A 27,970-nucleotide genomic window follows, 5' to 3' on the forward strand; every position below is an offset into this window, starting at 1 on the left:
TTTATTCAGTTTTGTATAGGCCTATGTTCGGTTTTGAACTTTAGTTCAACAGTTTTGAAAAGCAAATCTAAACAGTTACAAATTTGCCTGTAATAGGCCTATAATCAAATTAACATTAAAATAGTCTATAGAACATAGTAAGATAAAATATGTTGGGGACTTTTCCAAACAAGCATCACGACATCATGATGCGGTGTGTAGTTCTCAGTCCTGTCATCTGTTGCTGCTCCAGTTCTGTAATCACCGGAGGATGAAGAGGAGGAGGATGATGAAGATGATGAATCTGGTCAGAGTGAGTTAAACCCGGCATGGAGACAGAAGACGAGCCGCTGTCTGAACACATCATGCATTCATTATCCTGACTTCACCATGCGTCCTCCTCCTCTCTCCTGTGTAAGGTGGACTCAGTGAACACACACACACACACACACACACACACACCTGACGGGGACTCCGCACAGATGAAGATGATGAGGGTAGAGGAGGATGAAGCGCATCAGGTGGATGATATGGACTCGGGTTTGGACGAGCTGAACGCGGATCTCTCCATATTCTCCGTAGATTCGGATGATGTTCCGCACAGGAGGAGGAAGAGGAGGATGATGATGATGATGCGGGACGCCGGAGGATTTCAACGCAAAACCAACGCGTCGTCCTCGCGACGCAACGCGTGGGGAAACGCGTCGTACGCGGAGCTGATCACCCGCGCCATCGAGAGCTCGCCCGAGAAGAGGCTCACCCTGTCCCAGATCTACGACTGGATGGTCCGGTGTGTGCCTTACTTCAGCGATAAAGGAGACAGCAACAGCTCTGCGGGCTGGAAGGTACCGCGACACACACATCAGCACAACACACACACGATACACTCGCGTTTATTGGTCGAGTTACACAAGGGTGTAAAGAAATCACTGTTAACACGTTTTCAACACTGGAAATAAAATGCAATATACAGTAACTATTCAACACACACACTCATTCACATTTATTGGTCAAGTTACACAAGGGGTAAAACAATCACAGTCAACGCTGCATCAATCAGTTTTCAACATTACAAATAAAATGCATTATACAGTATAGGCTATTCAACACACACACACACACGACTCATTCACATACACGAGGGTGTAAAAAAAATCACTGTTAAAACGTTTTCAACATTGGAAATAAAATGCAATAGGCTATACAGTAACTATTCAACACACGCATAATATGTATTCATTCAATTCACATGTAATACAACGGATGTGCCGAGTGTGTGTAAAGGTGAAGAGGTCAAATGAAAGTGTTCTTGATCGTGAAGCCTTACAATCTTGGACCTTTATAGACAGATTCAGTCTCGTTCTGAAGCTCTGGTTATTTTATACAGAGAAAAAAAAGTGCAGGCAGTGGGAAAGAAAGGATGCATGCTTATGCCTGAGGAATAGATATATCAGGCATAGTGTGTTTTTACTGTAAGTGGATGACTGAATGAGGAAGGAAATTACTCATACTTAATGTAATCATGTATTATCAAACATTCCAAAGGTTCAGTGCGCTGCAGTCAGTCTGATTCATTCTCTTGATTCATTCTCTTGATTCATTCTCTTGATTCATTCTCAGCTCTTGATTCATTCTCTTGATTCATTCCCAGCTCTTGATTCATTCTCTTGATTCATTCTCTTGATTCATTCTCAGCTCTTGATTCATTCTCTTAATTCATTCTCAGCTCTTGATTCATTCTCTTGATTTATTCCCAGCTCTTGATTCATTCTCAGCTCTTGATTCATTCTCTTGATTCATTCCCAGCTCTTGATTCATTCCCAGCTCTTGATTCATTCTCTTGATTTATTCCCAGCTCTTGATTCATTCTCTTGATTTATTCCCAGCTCTTGATTCATTCTCTTGATTCATTCTCTTGATTTATTCCCAGCTCTCTTGATTCATTCCCAGCTCTTGATTCATTCTCTTGATTCATTCCCAGCTCTTGATTCATTCTCAGCTCTTGATTCATTCTCTTGATTCATTCCCAGCTCTTGATTCATTCCCAGCTCTTGATTCATTCTCTTGATTTATTCCCAGCTCTTGATTCATTCTCTTGATTTATTCCCAGCTCTTGATTCATTCTCTTGATTCATTCTCTTGATTCATTCTCTTGATTTATTCCCAGCTCTTGATTCATTCTCTTGATTTATTCCCAGCTCTTGATTCATTCTCTTGATTCATTCCCAGCTCTTGATTCATTCTCTTGATTCATTCCCAGCTCTTGATTCATTCTCTTGATTCATTCTCTTGATTCATTCCCAGCTCTTGATTCATTCCCAGCTCTTGATTCATTCTCTTGATTTATTCCCAGCTCTTGATTCATTCTCTTGATTTATTCCCAGCTCTTGATTCATTCTCTTGATTCATTCCCAGCTCTTGATTCATTCTCTTGATTCATTCCCAGCTCTTGATTCATTCTCTTGATTCATTCTCTTGATTCATTCCCAGCTCTTGATTCATTCCCAGCTCTTGATTCATTCTCTTGATTTATTCCCAGCTCTTGATTCATTCTCTTGATTTATTCCCAGCTCTTGATTCATTCTCTTGATTCATTCCCAGCTCTTGATTCATTCTCTTGATTCATTCCCAGCTCTTGATTCATTCTCTTGATTCATTCCCAGCTCTTGATTCATTCTCTTGATTCATTCCCAGCTCTTGATTCATTCTCTTGATTCATTCCCAGCTCTTGATTCATTCTCTTGATTCATTCCCAGCTCTTGATTCATTCTCTTGATTCATTCCCATCTCCTTCTTTGTAATTTCCTTCGCTGCAGATTTGAACCTCACACTTGAACTTTATGAATGCACAGTTTTACTGTACATATGTCAGACTTAAGCAACAAAAACATTTATTCCCTTCACTGAGTTGTGAATCATCTCTCCTGTTATCTCCGATTGTTCTGTGATTTCAGCTCTTATTAGATCGATGCACATCATCCTCAAGATTCAAGAGTCCAGCAGTCAGTCACAGCTCGATATATCATTCAGTAATAAATAACCCCTGAATAGTTGACTAATAGGACAGATACAGGTGTTTTCTGCACACACAGTGCCTTTCAGGTCCGATCGACTTCATTTCTGTAGGAAATGTAGTTTAATGGTCTTTTGCCAGTATACTTCAAGCAGTTTGTTGAGTTACAGATGCCAATCTGAATGCTCAACTATGGTACTTAATAGTATTTGTAGCACTTTGCCAATGTTTCATTCAACACACTTGAGTGGCGTACTGTTGCCATGGTTACCGCCTCAGACACACACAACTCTGTTCACAAGTTTCTATTTTTAGAAATCGAATCTATGCTGTAAGTTAAAAACCTTGAAACATCCGTCCAACCATCCATTATCCAAACCTGCTAGTAGTCAGGGAAACACTCTTATCCTTTTATAATTTATAATTAGATGTTAAAAGAATAATCATCTTTAAAACTTTAGTTTTCACTTATTTTAAAGGGTTAAGGAAGTTAGACCAGAGTCCCAAACCACACAGACCACAGAACCACAGATCTTACACAGATGTTACACAGATCTTACACAGATCTTACACAGATCTTACATAGATGTTACACAGATGTTACACAGATCTTACACAGATGTTACACAGATCTTACACAGATGTTACACATATTACACAGATGTTACAGATCTTACACAGATGTTACACAGATCTTACACAGATGTTACACAGATCTTACACAGATGTTACACAGATCTTACACAGATGTTACACAGATCTTACACAGATGTTACACATATTACACAGATGTTACAGATCTTACACAGATGTTACACAGATCTTACACAGATGTTACACATATTACACAGATGTTACACAGATCTTACACAGATGTTACAGATCTTACACAGATATTACACAGATCTTACACAGATGTTACACAGATCTTACACAGATGTTACACAGATCTTACACAGATATTACACAGATTTTACACAGATGTTACAAAGACACATCATATAGTCATCAGGTTATGAACCGTAAAGAGTGTATCGTGCGACACCCATCCTTGTGCTCATTCACTCCGTCTCAAGTCAAGATTTCAGCTGTAGAACGTGCGTGTGTGTGTGTGTGTGTGTGTGTGTGTGTGTGTGTGTGTGTGTGTGTGTGTGTGTGTGTGTGTGTGTGTGTTGGGTCAGCAGGCCATCAGTCAGACTGTAATGTGAAGTGACTGGAGTGTTATTTATAACATGTCTTTAAGGTCTGTAATGATGCAAAGAGTCAGTGAGAGAGAGAGATGAAAGTAAGAGAGTAAACCGGTTCACACTTACAAACACAGTATTTACGGAAAGTTACTTTTAAAAGTAATGTTATTGCGTTACTCCCCCAAAAAAAGTCCCTAATTGAGTTACTTAGTTACTAGGGGTGTAACGGTACACAAAAATCACGGTTCGGTACGTACCTCGGTTTTAAAGTCACGGTTCGGTTTATTTTCGGTACAGTAAGGGAAAGAAATGCAAACATTAAACTGCAGGTTGTTTATTACTATAAACTTTTTTTAACAATTTGTTTACACTTTTTTAAACACTTTTTAATAAAATATAATAAAATAGATATAAAATAAAATAAAAAGAATAAGAAATAAAATACTGCTGCAAAGTTCTCCACTAAATAAAATACTCTCAGTCTCAAACCAATATCACATAATAAGATATAATGAAAAATATAAATAAATAACTATGATTACAGTGCAGCATTACCAATCCCAGCTTGTAGGCCTGCTCATATTTAAAAATTAAGGCTGGGAATCGATAAAAAAAAAAAGAACTAATTAATTGCACAATTTGCTGTAATTAATTGCAATTCCTCCAAGCTTGTAATCATCAATAATTAAACTTATAATCACCTAATTAAATAAAACACGGGGAAAAAAGGAACAGAAAATAGCCCTATATTAAAATAATATTAAACATAAATATATCAATGTATTATTATTTTTCAATAATCAATCAACATAAGATTTAAGATTTTTTTTTTTTTTTTTCACTTTTTTAATAATTATCAAAATAAAATATAGTCCAAAGCTATTATTACCAGAGCATGTGATCAGAGCAGGTCATTTTACCATTTTTGCCAGCATAACTAAACCAGCTCAGCAAACAGAAGTCTACTACTGAGAAATTTCACCTGTTTTGGGTGTTTTGAGTGTTTGGGCCGTTAACGACAGAGCAGAACGCGCAGCGCAAACACGGACTCGAACATTGAGCAGAGAGCGCAGCGGGCCGACACACACACACACACACACACACACACACACGAAACGGAGAGTGCGGCGGCGCACACGGAGCGGAAAAGCTTTTTTTCGCCCTGCAGTCTATTTTATTGGTTTAGGTTACAGTGACGACGGGTAAAACACTGGTAAAACATTAGAATCAGCTGCAGGGCGGGATTTGCGCTGAACGCGGAGACTTCCGCCACTTAATATGTTCGTGTGGAAACACGAAAATGTACCTATGTTCCGCACACAAAATATTGCATTCAGTCATTCGGTACACACGTGCACCGAACCGAAAGCCCTGTACCGAAACGGTTCGGTACGAATACACGTACCGTTACACCCCTATTAGTTACTTTTTAATGGAAAGTAAAGATTTACTTTTTCTCATTTCTAATATTCTGAGTTTGCATTTCAGTATATTTATTCATTTTGAGGAATACTGAATCTGTTTTTGGGTCAGTGAGAGAAAATGCTCACATTCAGTCTAGATCTACCATCACACACACACACACACACACACACACACACACACACACATAGTCACTTGAGTTACTTCTCTGAAAAAGAAACTCAGATATTTTGTAGTAAATTTAAAAGTATTGCATTACTTGAAGTAATCTGATTACATAACTTACGTTACTTGTATTAACACTGGTTGTAACATTTGTTGTCTAATATTTATTTGAGATATTTGTGCGTCATAAGAGACAAGTAATGAAGCATGTGTGTAGAAAACTGAAACAAAGAGTCTGATGAACATCACGACATTAGAGATAAACTTCTGCTGAGAAAGACGGAGTCAGTAACAGTGCAAAAGATGAAAAATGAAGGAAAACTGCTGTATGTGGAGGAGGTTTGCTGATTTTCTGTACAATAAGAGACTCAAACAGAAGATCATTCAGATCAACACAAGGTCACGGCTTCAGCTCCCTGCAGAAGTGTGAAGAGCTCAAATGTGTGCCTTTGGATAAAAGCATCTGACAAAAGCACAATCTGAGATTCGTGCACTTCAAGAGTTTCAAGTTCTCTGCGTCATCCTTTGATGATATTTATCAACGACGTCACATATGAGCTGTTATTGCTCTATACCGGTCGATGTTTCTGAAAGAAAGTCTCTTCTGCTCACCAAGAATGCATTCATTAGATCAAATACAATAAAAACAATAATATTGTGAAATATGATTAGAATTTAAAATAGGTTTTATTCTGAATATGTATTTTAGAATGCAATGATGCCAAAGATACATTTTAATCAGCCATAAGAGACATTTATTATTGTTATTGAAAAAACTTAATTATTCCAAACTTAATTCCAAAAGCTAAATCTATTACATATCTCTTTTACTCATTTAAATGCATATATTTTATGGTTTTATCCTCATTTCACACCTTCTTAAACTGTGAAAATTCATTATAACAATATTAATTATTACTGTTGTACAAAGAGTAAAATAATCACAAACCCTGTCAATATTTGTTGTGGTCAAATGATTTATATGATTGTGGTTTTGCAGTTGTGGCATTATTTTCATGTCAACAAACAACTTTGCCCATAATAAAAAAATATATATTTTACTTGTTTTCCAAAAAGACAGCAGGTTTCATGATTGATATAAAACATGAGACGTGTGATGAGGTTAATGTCACTTCTACAGCAACAGAATATGTTTACTGTTAATATTGTTATATTAAACAGCCTTGCGCTGAGAGCTGAATAACGTATGTATGATTTCTATAGCACTCGGAAGATGAATTCAAGAATTCAAGAGCAATTCAGCAATAAGCTACATTAGAGCATGTTTAGGGTCTCGTCTCGTGACATCACGTCCTGTTTAGGGTCTCGTCTCGTGACATCACGTCCTGTTTAGGGTCACGTCTCGTGACATCACGTCCTGTTTTGGGTCTCGTCTTGTGACATCACGTCCTGTTTAGGGTCTCGTCTCGTGACATCACGTCCTGTTTAGGGTCTCGTCTTGTGACATCACGTCCTGTTTTGGGTCTCGTCTCGTTACATCACGTCCTGTTTAGGGTCTCGTCTCGTGACATCACGTCCTGTTTAGGGTCTCGTCTCGTGACATCACGTCCTGTTTTGGGTCTCGTCTCGGACATCACATCCTGTTTAGGGTCTCGTTTCGTGACATCACGTCCTGTTTAGGGTCTCGTCTCGTGACATCACGTCCTGTTTTGGATCTCGTCTCGTGACATCACGTCCTGTTTAGGGTCTCCTCTCGTGACATCACGTCCTGTTTAGGGTCTCGTCTCGTGACATCACGTCCTGTTTTGGGTCTCGTCTCGGACATCACGTCCTGTTTAGGGTCTCGTTTCGTGACATCACGTCCTGTTTAGGGTCTCGTCTCATGACATCACGTCCTGTTTTGGGTCTCATCTCATGACATCACGTCCTGTTTAGGATCTCGTCTCGTGACATCACGTCCTGTTTAGGGTCACATCTCATGACATCACGTCCTGTTTTGGATCTCGTGACATCACGTCCTGTTTAGGGTCACATCTCGTGACATCACGTCCTGTTTTGGGTCTCGTCTCGTGACATCACGTCCTGTTTAGGGTCTCGTCTCGTGACATCACGTCCTGTTTAGGGTCTCGTGACATCAGGTCCTGTTTAGGGTCTCGTCTCGTGACATCACGTCCTGTTTAGGGTCTCGTCTCATGACATCACGTCCTGTTTAGGGTCTCGTCTCGTGACATCACGTCCTGTTTAGGGTCTCATGACATCACGTCCTGTTTAGGCTTGGTTTAGATGTCTTTGGCCCGTGTTCTGTTGATATTCGAGTGGAACCGCACCAGAGTTCATCTGGAAGTGGATTGAGAGCATCTGTTCTGGGTCTCGATCCACTCGTTTGCTCCAGATGCAGTGTCACACTTATTCACATGAGCCGCACTAACAGAGCAATCGCACCAGAGTTCGCTTATATCCAACCAAACATGCACTTATTTTTAAAAACATCTTCTAATGTGTTCCCCAAAATACACTGGAAGAAATGCACACATTTGGATTGACATGAGGTGTGAGTCCCTTTAAGACTCGAGCTCTGGCACTGTCTGCACATGAGTGAGTGTTGGCCCTGTTATCCTCTATGGAAATCATGTAGGATTAGACATAGACGTGAGATTAAAATCTCTGTGGCTTTCAGGAGCACTTGCAAATCAACAAGGCAACATCTAAAGTCAATCAGCCAAGCAGTGAATAAACCAAGCACTCAATATGAAGCACAAACACCCAGAGCCACCGAAGGAGACCCGAGCAGTTCTTCAGGAGTATTTGAGGTTCACACGGCTGAGATGTGGCCATCCTGAGCCCGTCTGTGTTCGCTTGAGGAAAGTAGGTCAGTCTGAACGCTGGATGTTTGCTATTCCATCCATGTAAACTCTGAGCTCGCATGCTCTTCATCTCTGCAACTCTTCCCTCCATCTTTCATCTGTTCTCCTAAAGGATTACTTCACTTCAGAATTACAATTCCCTGATAATTCACTCTCTCCCACGTCATCCAAGATGTTCATGTGTTTCTTTCTTCACTAGAAAAGAAATGAAGGTTTTTGAGGAAAACACTCCAGGATGTTTCTCCATATAGTGACTTCAATGGGGTCCAACGGGCTGAAAGTCCAGATGTGAGTTTCAGTGCAGCTTCAAAGTCTCGACACGATCCAGCCGAGGAATAAGAGTCTTATCTAGACAAACCAGCGGACATTTAATAACAAAATAAACATTATATACTTTTAATCACAAATAAAAACTTTTCGACTGAAGAAAGAAAGACTGAACATCTTGGATGACGTGCGGCAGAGTAAATCACAGGTAATTTGAATTCTGAAGTGAACTACTCCTTTAATCTGTCTTATTCCAGAACTTCTGCTGTTCTTGTTTGATCCGCACATTCAAGGTTCTGTTTTTTTGTTTGTTGGTGGATTCAGTCTAAAATGAACTGTGATCACGCTTCAAAAAGTCATAAAATCCACCTTTATCCTCGCTCGAGTCTCCTCCTTCGAGTCCGTCTAGGGTTCGTGTCTGAAGTGAGCGTCTTGTTGCTGCTTTACTGTGGCAGTCAACCTGCATTAAAGGTCAGAGTTCGTGGCCACAGGGTTTTTTTTCTTTCTTTGTGTGTGACAAGAGAAAGAGAGATGGAAAAAAGATATGGAAAGGACTCCAGGAAACATGTGATTCCCAAACCACCTAACACTCGATGCAATCTTCTGACCAGTGAACGTGACATTCAGAATAACACACTTGCTCAAGGTACGTAACGACACTCTTTTATCCTGCACCGCCAAATGTGCTCTTGTTTCATATTCAAACATTGTTTGAGAAGCCCTCCAAAGATGCTACTTTATAATTCGGTGATTAATCTGTCTGAGTATAGATAACAATTAAAAAAATGAAGAGATAAATAAATAAAATACAACCTTTTGGTGTATATCTGAGTGAAACGCTTCTGGAACAAGAACAAATGTGGGCGGGGCTTGATTGTGTCTGTGGGGAATTGATTGGCTGGTTGGATGGTTGTGATTTGCTATTGGCTGATCTCATGTGAGTGACAGGTTGCCCCGCCCACATCATCAGAGAAGAGAAGAGAAGAGATGTCAACAGAATTATAAGACAGAAGTTTGCAAGTTTTGCCTGGAAAACGTTTCTCAAAGACTTTCATCTTTTGTTGTAGGTCATGCTATTGATTTCAGATGTACTTTCCCTCATGCATCATGAAGAACACGGTAAAGAAGTGTGTTTTGGTTGATCAGAAGGTTCTAGGCTGTGTGTAGCAGACTTTACTGTGTGTGATTGTCAAAAGTCTGGCTTATTGGACACAAACTACAGCCATTATTTCTCCGTCTGGCCAAACCGTTCTCGTTGCTTATTCAACCGTGATGAGAATCCCGGGCCGAGAACGGTTTGTAATTGTGGCGTACCAAAAGCTCAAGTGGAAATATAACTGGAACTATCCTTACCATTAGAAGCGTTCAGCCTGACAGTGGAAAAGTGGCTTAAGAATAGTTAATTACACAATTTAAATTAAAGAGACCATATTATGACCTTCTTCAAAGTCTTGATGTTGTTTCAGGCTCTACTAGAACAGGTTTTCCTGCTTGAATGTTGATTATTTCCCTCATATTCTCCATTGTTGCGGCTCCTCTCTTCCCAGTCTGTCAGTAACGCTCTGTTTACTTCCTGTCTCTATGAAGCCCCTCCTTCTGAAAAGCACACTGTGCTCTGATTGGTCGGCTGGAGCAGTGTGTTGTGATTGGTCAAGCGCTTCGAGTGTGTTTGGGAAGTGTCCCGCCCCTTAACCGGCAGTTTAACACACTACTAACTAACTCAACCAGGCCCCGCCCCTTTATTCTGCGTATTAATTATTATAATGAGGAATATTGTGACGTGTTCGTTCCCGGAAGAAACTCAAGACTACAATGGAGGCGTTTCAGGAGTTCAGAAACACTGACACTGATATAGAGAAGAGCTGGAGCTTCTTCATGATCACACAGCAACATTACACACTGAACACAGATGGAAACAGCAGAATAACTGCTGTTTAAAGGATAATAATGTGGGTAATTATTGGTTTTGCTACAGACCGTTAATGATACGACCCCTCGTGTTTGTCTTGAATAGAGCTTTGAATCGTGGGTTCAAAATCTCACCGTTCCTCTCGACCACCATTTTTGGATTCTCTTTTGGAACATTAGGAGTACAATATACAATAGAGAATGTTTTTAATTGTAGCCAATGTTAGTACGATTTTTAATACTATTATTATTTATTTACTTTTGGCAGTGTGTAACTGGTGATTTCAGACAGCTCTTGTGCTGTAGATGTTAGTGTGTGTGTGTGTGTGTTTTACTCCATTAAAGGTCTCGACCTCCACCATCTTTCGAACACACACCGGCAGACGTGCGTCAGACATTCACGCTGATCTTCGAGAGCTTTTAGCGCAGACACTGGACTCAGCAGTCTGAGCTGAAGTGCACATTAATATTTCAGCGTCTCGAGTCCAGGGTCTCAGAGATGAATGCTTCTCGTTTGTTTCTCTTCTCCATGTCTGAAAGCGTCTGTCAGTACTCTCTCTACTCCACCTTCTGCACTCAGTTACTATCCGACTCCAACTCAAACAGACTTAATTGTGGGCTTTTTTGTGTTTCGGGAAGAAGGTGAGTCGGATGGACGTCAAAAAGAAAAATAATCTTGTTTTCAATTTAAATTAAGATTATTTTTCTTACCCCATTGGCAGATAATTATGCTTGTTTTAAGCAAAAACTCACAAAAAATAAAAAATAAAAAGTTTAATTTACTTATCTAGTAAATGCTTCTTGTTTCAAGAATTTTTAGATATTTTGGACTGGAAGCCAGACAAAAACACTAAGTAAAAAAAGCATTTTTTGCAGTGTATAACCTTCACAAGATTTCTCCACTACAGACATCACAGCAACACTTTTGGTTCCAGTTGTCACTCATAACCCATAGGTTTATTTGTGCAGTGTTGTGGAGTATCTAATGTGTATTCAAATATGTGTCTGGTTGTCACGGACTGTCTTTTTCTTTTTTGTTTTCATGGAATTTTTCTCAGTGACCTGTTTTTCTTTGGTCCAGTTTCCCGCTCTTCGTTTGTTACCATGGTTTTTGATTAATAGTTGTCACCTGTTCGTCATTGAGTTCATTCACTCGGTGCATTGAGGGTATGTTTACACGGCAACGATAAAACGGAGACGTTTTTCCGGATCCGCAAAAATGTATAAATACACAGCAATAATGCACGTAGGTGGTTTTCAATTAATATATCTTTGTAAGACTGCCAACTCTATAGAACAGTGGAAAGGAAAGCTAACTTTACCGCGCTCCGAGAGCCCAATAGTGGTCGGGAGCATTTCTGATGTGTTGTGGCTTGATTTCGTTGTGTTGTGAACTTATGTTTGCTCTTTAAGTTTCGTTGTGTTGTGCACCACTGGGCCACCGTAGGGAACGTTCCTATGATGCCTTAAAATACTTTACGATCACTTTATTTTTAGGTAAATGGCTCAGTAATACTGTTTGTATAAATGTGCTTGTAACACATTTTGAGCGCAAGTTCTTAACCCAATTATGATTAATGAGCCAACAGTGCATGTGGTCATGGAAACCTGTTCTCCTTTACCAGAGTAAAGTCAGCTGGGTTTTACCCCATCTAAGTCCGGCATATAAAGACATTAACCTGTGCTCAAGGAAAGCATCTTTACTGCGGATCGAAGCCAGACCAGTGTTCTCATCTTGTGCAGCAGAAGTAGAAGCGGTTCAGTCAAAATGTGAGGAATCCACAAGTTAAAGTCAAGTCAAGCAACCTGTATCCTTTGCTTTCTCCCATCATGCATGAGTAAATCCCACCGAAACTCACCCACTTCCATAGGGATGGGAGGGAAAGGCTGCTATGGCAACAAGAACCCCCTTTCCCATGGGTCTCCTTAGCAACTGTGCCCGGTGTGCCAGTCTTGCACGTGTGTGTGTGTGTGTGTGTGTGTGTGTGTGTGTGTGTGTGTGTGTGTGTGTGTGTGTGCGTGTATGTGTGTGTGTGTGTGAGTGTGTGTGTGTGTGTTATTAAAGCATGACTGGGGCACGTCATACAGTCTGAACATTGGCTTGAGTGTCTGAGCTTTATTTATTTATGGGGATGCTGACCTTAAAATGCGAGCTGGCAATGTCCAAATGGACATTCATATGAGAAATGTACACATGCAGTTTTGAACAGACACAATAAACAGCATACTTACAAGATCTGAAATATAAAAACTTTAATGAAGGCTATATACGGCGTTAGAGATGCATGAACCCTCTGACGATTATTCAGAACTGAAGATTTGCAAGGTTACAATGTTCAGCACTCAGACACAAATCTTGTCAAATTTGACAAAGACATTTGTTAAAAGCTTCATTTTTTTAGATGCTGTCAGTATGTTTCAGTGTCTCTCCACACATAGAAAACAGCAACATAGTTTCGGCCCAGATCCGGTACACATGGATTCCACACGGCCGGATCTGGGCCGAAACTATGTTGCTGTCTGGGTGCTAAAAACACACTGTTTACAGTAGTGGTCAAACGTGATGTCCGGCCCAGGAAAACTGCAGTCGATTGTTTTATTTCTGATAATAAAGCAAAGAAACATGACAAATAGTGCAAATGATGTCCAGACTAGCATACAAAGAAATGATGAACACATGCAAAACAAGAGAGAAGCAAGCAAATATTAATAACTGATTGTGTTGTAGTCAACGTTTGCTTTTTCCTGTCAGCTTTTTGTTTTTATGTGCATTTTTTGCCTAGTAAAGTAAACCTGTAGCTGTAGTTTGACTTTATTTGCCTAAAAAAATTGTCTGATAAATACCTTAACCAAGTTTAGTGTTTTGTTCGTCCCTCATATTTAAAATATATAAAATATTGTCCTCATATTTTGATGGTTTAATGAACTTGTAGGGTCATTATCTTTGGGACGTCACCTACAAATGTTATTGAGATCATGTCGGCACTCATATATACAACATCCAAGGGCTTTTGGACTGACATGCAGTTTCACGACGAGGATTCTGTGTTTTCAGTGCTACACACACCTCACATGTTTGGTTTGATTGAATTAAATAGTGAATTGAGATTAGAGATTGACTCTCACCTTGGCATTGAAGGAAATGAGAGTTGTGTTTCTGTGAATGAGAAACTGTTGCTGGTGTCCTTCTGTAAAGCGGAGGAGGTTTCCCGCTGACGTGATTATTGTGTTTTGATCCGGGTTTGTGTGGACTGGGGATCCCAGGAGTCAAACTGGCACAGGATTCGGGATTTTCCGATCTCCTGTCTGCTTCTCAGATGCTCAGCTAATCTGGAGACGCTATTTATATCTCTCTAACCCGCACACACACACACAGCTCCTGCGGGAAACACAGCCAGCCAATTAACCCTGCCAAGAATCACCCACCATTCTCCCTGTTCTCTCCCACGTCTGCTCATGTTATTATGGCTCCATGCCATTCAGAAAAAGGTTTTATGTGGCTCCTTTGTGTGCATTTGGTACACAGTCTTGACCACAATTGTTTTTAAAGTCTGAAACTTTTTATAGCCCTATTATAATGCTATACAGTATCTCAATATTCTCAGACACTGGGGCTATAACCTTTTAAAGGTGCTAATATTCACCTTTTAGGGGTAAATTAGGTACAAAGGGGGAGGGGGAGGGGATACACCGCTCTACAGTAATTTGAAAGTGATTGCAGTACCAGTTTTGGCCACAATCTTACATACGGTTCCTTTAAAGTCCCGTGAACCGGAAGTTGCAAACGACTTTTCTCCAGCGTCGTGACGTATTTCCAAGTGAAACGGAATATTGAACAGAGGGCAGGGTTTTACTTAGCGCTCCTCCTCTCCATCTCTGCTCATAGCAGACTAACGGTTTGAGGGGAGTGGTTAAGCGTTTTCAACCCAAGCCGTCAAACCTATGTCATCAGAAAAAGACGCCATTCCAGACCGGAAGTAACTTTTCAGATTTTGATTAAAGATTTCCATGGTAAAAAAAATTTTTTTTTTATATTTACTTGCACGGATTAATTGTTCACCACAAGACTAGTAATATGCGCTAACAAAGCAAATAGGGTCAATTTTTATTTCACGGGGACTTTAAGACTCAATTGGAAATGCAGCTCAAATTCTTGAAAAGTTTGAAAAGACAAATGATTTATTTATTATTTATTTATCATTCTATATTCTCATATAACTAATTAAAAGATCTACGTCATGCTAATCATGCTTTTTGGGCTTTTTTTTACCTTTTTTTTTTTTTTTTTTACCTTTTTTGGTCAGTATTATTTACGGCTGTGTTGACACTTGGCATGTTTGGTTGGATTAAAGCGAACTCTGGTACGATTGCTCTGTTAGTGCGGTTCATGTGAAAGCCGTCCTTTACATTTCCACACCCCTAAACATGACACTGTGACACAAAACAAATTGTGATTGGTTGCTTTACAGGCCAGTCAAATGGCCAATGAAAGCTGCGATGGAGTCCAGACTTTCTGCCATCAGCTAGAATTTTATTGCAAAACTTTTTGCCTCAAGTTTTTCCCCAAACCCTCAAAAGCCCAGACGTGAAAAGTAGACCGGTGTCCTTCTGGTGGATCACCTGCTCAAAGGACGGCTGGAGTTGAGTAGAATCTTTAGTGGAGTCTACACTCCAAAAAATCTTGAGTTATTTTTTCTACCCAAATCCTGAGTTGAACCTTTTGGGTAATTTTTTGGGTTATTTCTTCAGTATTTGGGTAGTTTTTGTGTTACCCAGCTCCTGGGTCAGATATAACAACCCAGGGGTTGAGTTATCTATGACTGACTTTTTGTGACCTCTTCAGGAGAGAGCAGTGCAGCTCCGTCAAAATGCTGCATGTCTTTGGTAAAATACAGGTTTGTGTACATTTTATTTGATCTATACATGCATTATTGTGCTGTATATCGTTTAATAGTATGCAAAGCAACATACAGGGGTGCGTTGCAAGTCACCTAAACAAGTTTTGTGTATCAATCTAAACAGAGGCTAGTATTATAGTAAAAATGAATCAACTATGCTGGGTTAAATCAACCCATTGTGCTGGGTTAAATAAACAACCCAATTTGCTGGGTAAAATTAACCCAACGTGTTCTGTCCTATATTTACCCAGCCCTTGTGTTGAAAACAACCCAAATTTAACCCAGTGTTTTTTTAAGGTGTAATTTCTACAAGAAGTAAAGACAGCACTGTTTTGAGTCAGATGGGTTTCTGGACTGGTTTAGAGGACTGGGATCATCACTATGGGTGTGGTCGAAGCAGACAGATGGGTGGCAAATGGTGTCTCGTGATGGTGCTTGTAAGTATCTGGCCCTATGGGACACATTCCCTGGAGCAAAGAAAGAGAAATCAGCAATTAAGCACAAACAAGACTGGAGGCAAGAGCTCCAGCTGTCCTCACTATGGCAATCTACTTAACACAGTGAGAAAGGAGGAAATCCAGAGATGCCAGCTTTTTCAATGGCAACCCAATCTCATTCCCACATAAACCCTCCTATGTTTGATTGGGTTTGGATCTAAACACTCCTGCAGACTCATTCACTAGCACAGCTGTCAATCATGACGTCACACCCCGTTTTATAAACAGTAGCATCAAATAACTAACTGACACGAAACTTATTGGAAAAACGAACACTTGAACATACATCAGCATAATGAAAACTACCTAAAAAGACGATATCATCTCTGGAATACATTTTTTTGAAGTGTAATTGTTTTTTTTTAGGTTTGTCTTGCGTCCCATTTGATTACATGGAGAGGGCGGGGTTTATGGCTTATACTGCAGCCAGCCACCAGGGGGCGGTCGAAATGTGTTGGCTTCACTTTTACTGCTTACATGTCTTGCTCAGGGGTTCAGCTCATGTTTTTTCCAGGCAACAAACCTTAATCAAAGAGGGAGTAAAGCAACTTACCATGACTCTGAGTTCATTAAAGAAAATACTTACTTGCTGTTATTGACACTGTCTCAACAGAGCACTGAATCCAGGATTCACCAGGGAAAACCAGTCTACCTACACTTGCAAAGATTATATGGCCGTGTAAGATCTTTAAACAGCTTTTAATGTTGTTTATGTGTCTTTTTAATATGCCTTAAGACAGTGGTTCTCAATTCCAGTCCTCGTGACCCACTGCTCTGCACATTTTGTAGGCCTATGTCTCCCTTATTTAACACACCTGAACCAGATCATCAGCTCATTAGGAGAGACTCCATGAACTGAACTGAGTGTGTCAGATAAGAGAGACATACAAAATGTGCAGAGCAGTGGGTCACGAGGACTGGAGTTGAGAACCACTGCTTTAAGACACATCATGTGTAAATTCATAAGTAGACACCATTGCTGAGTATTTTCTCCTTAAAACTGCAGTGAACCAAAGACAGTCTCAAAAACACGCTTTGAAATCGCTGGTGTTTCTGACATCACAAACTACCTTGTAACCAATCAGGGGTGCGTTTCCCATACAACTATATAGCTCGCTGCTTAACTACCATAGTACGATGCTTCGTTGGAGAAATCAACTAGCTAGTCACGACTGTTTCCCGAAACCGTATGTCGCAAAGTATTGTTCAACCACGTTGGTTTATGACGTCTCGCACGTGGTGGACTAATAACTTATTTTAATTAATCTGTTTTGAGATCGAATTAACGCTAGATTTTGTCATATAAGTTACAGACATGGCATCTGAAGACCATTTCTAATTTTTCTCAGTTATTTTGCTTTATTACCAGACTCAATATTTGGCTCGTTCTTACATAGTAGAGCACGTTCGCACATGCACAGTCTTCAAAAATGGTGCTTTAAATCTCTTGACAAACTAAAAGACGTAAATTACATTTGTATGTATTCTAAATAAATAACACGGGTTGTACTGAATGTCAGCTTGCTTATTTTGCTAAAGATAAGGATTTATTCAGTCTACATCTCATGTAAACTAGAAACTATGCTTCTAACCACAGCTCGAGAGCTGTCGTTCCAACCACACAAGTTTGCGATGCTGTTTGCGAACGTTCGTTGGAACGATGGTTTCAGGAAACACCAAATCGTTGAACTATGCTGATAACGACGGAACTTGCGACCATAGTTGGCTAACGATGCTTTCGGGAAACGCACCCCAGATCAACGTGTGATCGTCAACCAGTGGATCTCTGAGCTGAGTGAGTGAGTGGAGGCGGGGCTCATTTGCATATTCATAGAACCGCACATAGCCTACTAAATGAGGCAAGGGTGTCGCGTTACAGTCAAGATATTTTAAGGCATGACCTTTTTTTTTTTTCAAGGAAAAAACATTTAAATATGTAATTTTGGTGATCAAAGGTGAGTTTTAAGGGATAAAATAGACTACAGAGGGACTTAAGACATTTTGCTTGTACATTTGTGATAGTGTTGAGTGCGGAGTAAATATTTCTCATGTGGCTTGTTGTGCACTGGGAAAAAAAACTTTTTTTTGGTTTTAAACTGTTAAAGACTGTGCCATGGAAGACCAGTAGGAAAAAAAAGTAAATTTCAGTCATTAATGAGTTCCGAAATGTAACGTGTGCTTTGCAAAAGAGGAAATATTTTGTTAATATGTGTTGCCAGAGTCTGTGGTTAATTAAAAGTCCCTGGAAGTGTTTTAGTAGCGCTGCAGAAAGTGAATGTTGAGTGTATAGAGTTTGACACGGCCTCTCGTCTCTCGTCTAACAGGAGTGGACACAGTGTCAATGGCAGTTATCGTAACCAGCAGCTCTTCCCTCCTGGACTGGGAAATGCCTCGGAGAGACGCTTAGATTTACCTCTGGGCTGCACACATGATGTCTAAATGAACATTCAGAATATCTCAGTATTGAACGATCTGTTAACCACTACTAATTATCCAACACATCATCAAAGTCACTCTCGTAGTGCACCTCTAATAAGTGCAATCTTTGTGAGTTATTCACCCATTTTCGTAATAAGGATTAGCCTTGAATTATATGTAATACTCAGGAGAATTAATTGGGATGTCAATGAGAGTTAGCAACTATTTCCAGTTTCCAGATTTGTTAGGAACAACATTTTAAAAACTGCCCCGATTTACGGTAGCTTCATAATAAGGATCCCTGTTTGTCTGTCCAAAACCTCTACCAATGAATTCCGTCTCTCTTTCTTCTTCATGTTTCCATGGATACTCTCCTTGTATTGTTACCTTAGGAAACCTTTTGTGTCAGATGAACCTCTGAGACCTAATTCATTACTTGAAACACCCATTCAGGGATTATGCTCTAGCTCAACAAAAATAAAGAACAAGACATTTACGTTTCATTTTTGTCTGCAAAAGCAGATTGTTATATTTAGATTGTGTGTTAGATTGTTTTATTTTATTCAATTGGCATTACTGTCACAATTTCCCGCAGGTCTATTATGGATGACCTTTCTAGTGCAGCCAACTCTTTTTCTCTTTTCTTTTAAAACAAACATCACAGTTTTGTCTTACTCTAGTAGACAAGCTTGTTGATGTTTATGCCATTCATAGATTAATTCCCCATAATAGTGTAAATACTTTGAAAACAATGCTCTGTGTGTTTGAGCGATTGGACTGATTATATCGGTTCAATGAATGGCATAAGTTGAAAATCTGTTCCGATGAAAGAACAGATTTAGTATGAGCGCTTAAGAATATAAGCTTTCCACTGAACATTATAATGCTGGATTGACAGTGAGAGGTATAGCCTTACCACTGAGATTTGTCCCTTGAGGTAAAAAGAAAGAAATGAATGAATATTTGAGATTAGGAGATGTGAGCGTGAAAGAGAGACATTTCATCTCTCAGGCTGGAAAGATCCCGAAGCCAGAGATTAGTCCACATCCACCCCATTAAAGCACACTTATACGGCCAACTCCTCAATTTTCTCTACTTTTTCTGTACTCTGTACTCAAAGATATACTCAACAAAATTATACTGGGAAGTACACTGAAAAGTATAAGTACATTTGACCTATACTGGTACTCACACTCTTAAAAATAAAAGTAGCAATGCAATTTGTGTATCATCCGTTTTAATTTAATATTGAAAGTAGAAAAATGAGAAAACATTAGTAAATAGTACATGAATGAATTGAAACCTAATTTTCACACAGAAACAGATAAACATTTGATTGATTCTGACAGTTCTTCCCAGGTGTTGAGAGTATTGTAACAGACTTGATTCATACTGACTTCGATTATAAGCCATTACGAGAATGAATCATTTTATATCTCATCACAAACATCAAGTCAAATAGCAAATGGTGCGAGTCTCTGTGTGCAATACATAAATCATTGGCATAAATCCACAACTCTACTTAAAATAGTTAATTCAGTAGCTAAATAGGAACCTAGTAGTATTGAGCCAGATTTACGAACAACATGCTCCAGCGCAAACCTTCTTTTAGCTTTAAAAAACTACTGTCAGACTACTACTGAAAACGTCTCAGGTTACGTCTGTAACCATAGTTCCCTGAGAAGGGAACGAGACGATGCGTCGATGACGCTTTGGGAACGCCCCTAGCGTGATTGCGTCTGAAGCATCTATGTCAACTTAGTCCAATGGAATGAATGAAATGCGCGTCACGGGCGGATGACGTCATGACCAGGAAGATACAAAAGCGCATCCGGAGAAACCGGCATTAGCTTCGAATTTGCCGAAGCAAGTCGATCACAGGGATGCAGGAAGTATGGCAGGGCGACGCATCGTCTCGTTCCCTTCTCAGGGAACTATGGTTACAGACGTAACCTGAGACGTTCCCTTTCGAGGGAACTCGCGATGCGTCGATGACGCTTTGGGAACGAGAATACTCAAATCGCCAGACTTACAAATACCTGAGTGTCAAATGTTGTCAGAATTAACACTTAAGCACTAAGCACCTGAGACCCTGGGGCAGCATCCAGGTCCAGGCTGTAAAACCTCACGAATGTGAGCGGTGAGGACCAGCCCGCCGCATCACAAACCTCTTGGAGAGAAACTCCCGATAATAAGGCTTTAGAGGCCGCCATACTCCTAGTGGAATGAGCTCTGACCACCAAAGGGCACGGCTGGTCAGAGGACTCATAAGCAAGAGAAATAGCCTCAACTATCCACTTGCTAATTGTCTGCTTAGAAGCCGGAAGACCTATTTTGGGTGATCCAAAACAAACAAACAACTGATCGGATCTTCTCCATGAAGAAGTCCGATGAACATAAGTGTCCAGTGCTCGCACTGGACACAAAAGGTTCAGCTTTTCCTGGTCCGAAGATGTAAACGGAGGAGGACTGAAAGCTTGCAACACAATAGGCCTTGGAATATTGGTAGGAACTTTAGGAACATATCCCTGTTTAGGGTATAAGAAAGCCTTAGCCATCCCAGGTGCAAACTCAAGGCAGGTGGGGGATACCGAAAGGGCCTGAAGGTCTCCGACTCTTTTAAGGGACGAAATAGCTAGCAGAAAGATAGTCTTGAATGTAAGAAACTTTTCTGAAACCGAATCTAAGGGCTCAAAGGGAGCCCCAGAAAGGCCTTCTAAAACTATTGAAAGGTCCCAAGCCGGTACCCTTGTGCGAACTGCAGGCCTCAGCCTCAGGGTGCCACGAAGAAAACGAGTAATCAGAGGGTCTCGACCCAACGATGTACTACCCACTGGGGCGTGGAAAGCCGCAATAGCCGCCACGTAAACCTTAAGCGTGGAAGGGCATAAACCTGATACAAAACGATCTTGTAGAAACTCAAGCACTGTATTAACTGAACAGTTAACTGGATCACACTGTCGCTGGTGACACCAAGAAGTGAAAACTCTCCACTTTAGTGTATAAAGTTTCCTCGTAGCAGGAGCTCTGGAGTTTAGAATGGTCTCAACAACCTCAGTTGAGAGACCACTCTCTATAAGCTGGGCCCCCTCAGTGGCCAAACTCCTTAGTTTCCAAATCTCTGGCTCGGGGGTGAAATACTGTGCCCCCTGCCTGAGACAGAAGGTCTCTCCTGATCGGGATCTCGAAGGGAGGACCGTCTAAGAGATGAATTAGGTCCGCAAACCAAATTCGACTCGGCCAGTGTGGTGCTACAAGTAGTAGACTTATCCCGTCCTGACGAACTCTCTCCAAAACTCCTGGGAGCAGAGCAACAGGAGGAAAGGCGTACAGACGTAACCTCGGCCACGTCTGTACCAAAGCGTCCAGCCCCAAGGGGGCTGGGTGAGTAAGGGAGAACCATAGTGGACAGTGCGTCGTGTGCTGAGATGCAAACAGATCCACTTCTGCCCGGAATCCGTAAAATTCCCAAATCTGCTCCACCACCTTGGGGTGGAGTCTCCAGTCCCCTGGCCTCAGCCCCTGTCTCGACAGGGTGTCTGCTCCTATATTCTGGTTCCCTGGAATATACACTGCCCTCAGAGAGAGTATTTTCCCCAGTGACCATAGGAGGATCTGGTGCGCCAACTTGCATAACGGACGCGAACGCAGACCCCCCTGACGATTTAGATAAGAGACCACCGCTGTGTTGTCTGTTCGAACTAGCACATGACGGCCCCTCAAGTCTGGAAGGAAATGTCTCAACGCATTGAAGACGGCCATCATCTCCAGGCAATTTATGTGCCAAGAGAGATGATGACTCCTCCACAGACCTTGAGCTGAACGGCCTTCCATTACCGCTCCCCAGCCGGTGAGGGAAGCATCTGTCGAGATAGCAACTCGATGGCAAAGAGCTCCCAACACCGGACCTTGGGACAGGAACCAATGTTTCCTCCATATAACCAAAGCGCGGAGACACCGCCGCGTGATCTTGATCATACGAAGTGGGTTTCCCCTCGGGGAGAACCCTCTGGTCCTGAGCCACCACTGCAAAGGTCTCATGTACAGCAGGCCAAAAGGTATCACGTTGGACGCCGCTGCCATGAGCCCTAACAGTCTCTCGAACTGCTTCACAGTGCGTGACTGGCCTAGCTTTAGCTCTTTCATGGCTGTCAGGATAGCAGCTACACGAGCGGGCGATAGACTGGCTCTCATCGTGACTGAATCCCATACCACACCCAGAAAAGTGGTCCTCTGTAATGGAGATAGCACACTCTTCTTGGCGTTGAGCCTCAACCCCAATTTCTGCATATGCGCGAGGACGACATCTCGATGCCGAACCGCCAACTGTTCTGATTCCGCTAGAATCAGCCAGTCGTCTATGTAATTCAGAATGCGTATGCCCTGCAGCCTGAGCGGGGCCAGAGCTGCATCTACGCACTTTGTGAATGTGCGGGGTGATAAAGCTAGACCGAATGGAAGTACCCGATACTGGTATTCTTTGCCCCCGAAAGAAAACCTCAGGAACTTCCTGTGCTGAGGGAGGATGGAGACATGGAAGTATGCATCTTTCAGATCTATCGTGACAAACCAGTCCTCGGATCTGATTTGAGTCACGATCTGTTTGAGTGTCAGCATCTTGAACTTGAGTCTCTGAACTGTACGATTCAAACGCCGAAGATCCAATATGGGACGCAACCCTCCATCCTTTTTTGGAACAATGAAATAACGGCTGTAAAAACCCGATTCTCTGTCGGGATAATACACCTGCTCTATAGCCTCCTTTTCTAATAGAGCTTTCACTTCTTGCTCCATTACCAGAGCCTGCTCGGGCTGTACTAACGTTAGCAACACCCCGTTGTAGTGTGGTGGACGAGAACCAAACTGGATTCTGTAACCCTTTTCTACTATCTGCAGGACCCATTGAGATATATTCGGCAGATTCTTCCATTCCGCCAGAAAATCTACTAAGGGAACCAGCCTCTCGAGGCTGGCCTCTGGTATATTTGAGACAGCCAGTTCTGGGACCTGAAGCAAACTGGCAGGAGACACCTGAACTGACTGTTTTTGAACCTCCCTCAGAAGGTTCGAGTCTGGCGCAATGTCGGGTTGGCACTGCGCCAAAAACTCGCTGGAGACCGCTGCGCCCCGAGACACCGAGGGTGGCGGGATTGGCAGAACGGCCCCCTGAGGGCATCGAGATGGAACGGGCACCGTATACTGAGGTGTACACCGTTCCATCTTGATTGGGGCTACCCTCACTGGTCTGACACTGGTAGCGTCAGGACTTCTTCTTTTGAGTCGAAGCCTTCTTCGCCTGAAGAACGACCCTCAGATCGGTCTTTGGTTTAGAAGACTTCGACTGAGAGTGTTGCGTCTGTTTCCAATATTTCTGTGGAGGCGCACGAGACGCAACACTCTCCTTTTGTTGTGCTCGATATGAGGAGCTAGACGGCTGGGGCTGCTCACGCCCAGCAGCCCCAGTGAGTTGGACACGGCGAGGGAGAAACTTTTTAAAAACCTCTGCTTGCTTTTTTGACTCTTGAAATCTTTCAACTACTGAATTAACAGCATCGCCAAAAAGACCAGATGGATCAACAGGTGCATCTAACAGAAAAGATCTATCTCTATCTTTTATCTCTGCTAGATTAAGCCAAAGATGTCTTTCAGTGGCTACTAATGCTGCCATAGACCGCCCAATTGCTCTGGCGGTCTCCTTAGTAGCCCTTAAAGATAAGTCCGTGGCCCGACGAAGCTCTCGAATTTCGTCAGGCCCCACCCCCTCACTTTTGTCCAAATCTCCCAGCAGATCTGCCTGATATGCTTGGAGCACTGCCATAGTATACAGGCAGGCTCCGGCTTGACCCGCTGCCATATAGGCTTTACCCACTAAATTAGATGTTACTTTTAATGGTTTTGTGGGTAAAGCTGAGACCTTCATGGACGATGCTGTACCGGGAGATAAATAACTCGCGAGCGTTTGTTCTGCCCGCGGCATCGACCCATAACCATACTCTTTCAGCCCCCTTATTTGTGAATATGTGTGTACATGAGGGCTGAAAAGACGAGATGAATATGGTTTATTCCATGATCTGGATAACTCATTATGAACATCAGGGAAAAAAGGAAGGTCTCGTGGTGGAGGTGAAACATTAGATGATAAGAAGCGCTCGTCTAATTTACTTTTGGGACGAGCACCTCTTTTCTCGGCTGGCCAATCAATGTGTAACTTTTCTACAGCTCGAGTGATAACATCCACCAACTCCTCATATGCGGGGGAAAGAGATGGCGAATCCTCTTCCCCCTTATAATGTGTGTCACTGCCAGTGCTTAATACATCTACCTCCTCAGAACTAGAGCATCGAAGCACTAGGCTCTCTTCCCGAGCGGGAGAATCCGCAGAGCGGGCTCCCGACACGGAAGAGAGAGCGCTGGATCCCCCAGGTAAGGGAGGAGAAAGGATCCTCGGATCCGTCTCCAACCCCGCTGAAAGATCCATTTGCGAACCCCAGGTATGCCTTCTCCGCGCTGCCTCGGCAGCCGCGGGTCCAGCACCCTGAGGCTCACGAGCCTCGCCACTTTCCTCGAAAAGTGACAGGCGAGAGCGGAGCGTACGGAGAGGAAGCCGTTCACAATGCTGGCAATCAGCCCCCTCGAAGGCTGACACCGCATGCTCCACTCCCAAACACATTACACAAAGCTCATGTGTATCCCCACCCGTTAAATAACGCGGGCAAGGATAAGCACACTGCTTAAATACTTGTTTCGCCATAGTAACGTGTGACAGACAACAGTAAATATAGACAGACAGTTTGACACAGATCGCTTGCTGAGGCAACAGAAGCTAATGCCGGTTTCTCCGGATGCGCTTTTGTATCTTCCTGGTCATGACGTCATCCGCCCGTGACGCGCATTTCATTCATTCCATTGGACTAAGTTGACATAGATGCTTCAGACGCAATCACGCTAGGGGCGTTCCCAAAGCGTCATCGATGCATCGCGAGTTCCCTCGAAAGGGAACTACTGATTTACCCAAACCCAAAATTTATGGGATTGTGGTCTCACGCTAATTTTGCCCTGTAACAGTACAAACAATTTGAGTCCCCCCTCCCTTGCCTCACAGTGCTCTGGTCCACTGCCTGCTCTCTGCCTTTACCTCACCTACACACACAAGTCCGATGGGAGAGAACAAGTTATACAATAGTTGTGTAACTCCAGTAAGTCGGCTGTCAAGGCTATCTTATTCACTTTAATCATCGGATGAAGTGATTCTTTTTTCTTTAATACAAATGATGCTGTGTCATTAATAAATCAGTCATGACAGTCCACTATGTCAGCGATTATAATGTTACCTAGCTTGTTTGGTAGCGTTTAATGCAGTAGCTTGTTGGATAGTAAGTCACCCAATACAACTAACACAGCGATAAGCCTATGTGTGAACTGATATTAGGCTAAAATTGTAGATCTACTGTTATGTTGGGATTTGCTCAATATGATGTTAAGTGGCAGATCAATGGGCTTGTCTGTCTCAGACGAAACCTAACATACTGTGTGGAGGACACAAGATAATTTAATAATTAGAATATGACCACGTGGTGAACCTATGAACCTAACTTATATTTAAACAACTATCCCTTTTTGTGTACACTACAAGTACAATTTTGGCTGTATTAGTGTCCCCTTAAAAATTGCTCTTGATACATTTTTTGTTTACTGCTTTTTGTTTGTTTTGTTTATGCACTATTGGATGAAATGTATCTGTCTGATTCAGATATATTTTTGTTAATGTAACAAGAGGCCATCTGGTAAAAAGATAGCAGTGCAGGTAAACCTCACTCTCCTCAAGAGACAACACCTTTCTTTTGTAACTATATTATTCTAAAACTTTCGTCTTTTTTTTCTCTAGAACTCCATCCGCCACAACTTATCCCTGCACACACGTTTCATCCGTGTGCAGAATGAGGGAACTGGCAAGAGCTCCTGGTGGATGCTGAATCCCGATGGAGGGAAGCTGGGAAAGTCTCCCCGGCGTCGAGCTGCCTCAGTGGACAACGGCACCAAGCCCCCGAAGAGGAAAGGCCGAACTAACCGTAAGAACATGGCTGGGAAAGCAGAGAAGACGTTGATAGGGTTCTGCAGCTCTCCAGAGCATTGCAGTCCCACTGGGAAGTCTGGAGCAGGTGAGGTGGTGCTTAAGGAGGAGTTCGAGACTTGGATGGACCTCCATTCACTCAGAAGCTCGTCAGCGTCAACTCTTAGTGGTCGGCTATCACCCGTCCTAGCAGAGGAATTGGGGGAACCTGACGAAGGAAGGATATCCAGCTCGGCATCTCCACGCCTCTATCCCAGTCCCTCCAGTGCTTATTCACCTGCATCCCACTACCCTACAGATCTCAGATCAACGGTTATCTACCAATCCCCATGCCATAAACACCCTCCTTACCTCTACACCAGTGACATCGAGGAGCAAGGCTGGGATTATAGCCAGTCGGATCTAGGCATGCTTCAGCACCATTCCTCCATGCACACTATTGAGGAGAACTCCAGTAGTATGCATGCTCACAAAGGCACAAGCACCCTACAAAGCTTGCTGACCATCGGATCCCAGTTCCTTGTCAAGGACATGATACTTGGGAAAGAGAATGAGGTCCACTCTATGATGGTTGGTGCTTACAATAATGACCCTACTACTAACCATTCCTCCAAGCCGTTTCACAGCCACAACATCATTCAAAGTTTAAGCCAGGACTTTCGACCTGCAATGGTCCACTCTCATCCCAATGATGGACACATGCATTCGTACATACATAAAGCCCCTTACCTATATAGTCCCGCAGTTAATGCACATCTCCCAGCAGCCACTTCACTTCCCCCAAACCCAATCACCTGCGATCTCACTACAGCCCCATACCATCCACCCCATGCCTATATTTACACCGATTCACATCAGCACAGTGTGGGATACGGACTGTACCGTCAACCTCAGGGGACTGGGAACACTTTCCACAACTCCCACCACCCGGATCAGCTCTTCCCACACGAGCGACTCCCACCAGACCTGGATATGGATGTATTCTATAGCAGCCTGGACTGTGACATGGAGTCTATACTTCTACATGACATTATGGAGTCGGGAGAAGAGATCGATTTCAACTTTGATTCCTCAGTGGCACAAGGAATGGGTATTGGATTTGGATTTACGGGCACACAGCAGAGCAAACACACCTGGGTTCCTGGATAAGTAAACACACAGAATCCTTCTGAAGACATCTTCAGAACCACCTACATGCCAGCCAGCAGTGGGGTCCCGGCAACTCCACCACTATTCAGGGTGAAAACACTGTGCTAACACTGAAATCAAATCAAGACGGAACATAGTGTCGGCCCACATCTGGCACACCTGGATTCCACA

The 27,970-nt window shown here is 42.2% G+C and overlaps 1 protein-coding gene across 1 annotated transcript; it reads left to right on the forward strand.

Moving 5' to 3' along the window:
• Nucleotides 1-159: 159 nt before the first annotated feature.
• On the forward strand, nucleotides 160-27,926 carry foxo6a (forkhead box O6 a). Its single transcript, XM_079895861.1, has 2 exons — nucleotides 160-824; nucleotides 26,465-27,926. Exons 1-2 carry the CDS (start codon nucleotides 462-464, stop codon nucleotides 27,797-27,799), a joined length of 1,698 nt encoding a protein of 565 aa, XP_079751987.1. The 5' UTR covers nucleotides 160-461; the 3' UTR covers nucleotides 27,800-27,926.
• The last annotated feature ends 44 nt before the right edge of the window (nucleotides 27,927-27,970 follow it).

The sequence above is a fragment of the Squalius cephalus genome, assembly GCF_949319135.1.
Source record: "Squalius cephalus genome assembly, chromosome: 15".
NCBI classification, from domain to species: domain Eukaryota; kingdom Metazoa; phylum Chordata; class Actinopteri; order Cypriniformes; family Leuciscidae; genus Squalius; species Squalius cephalus.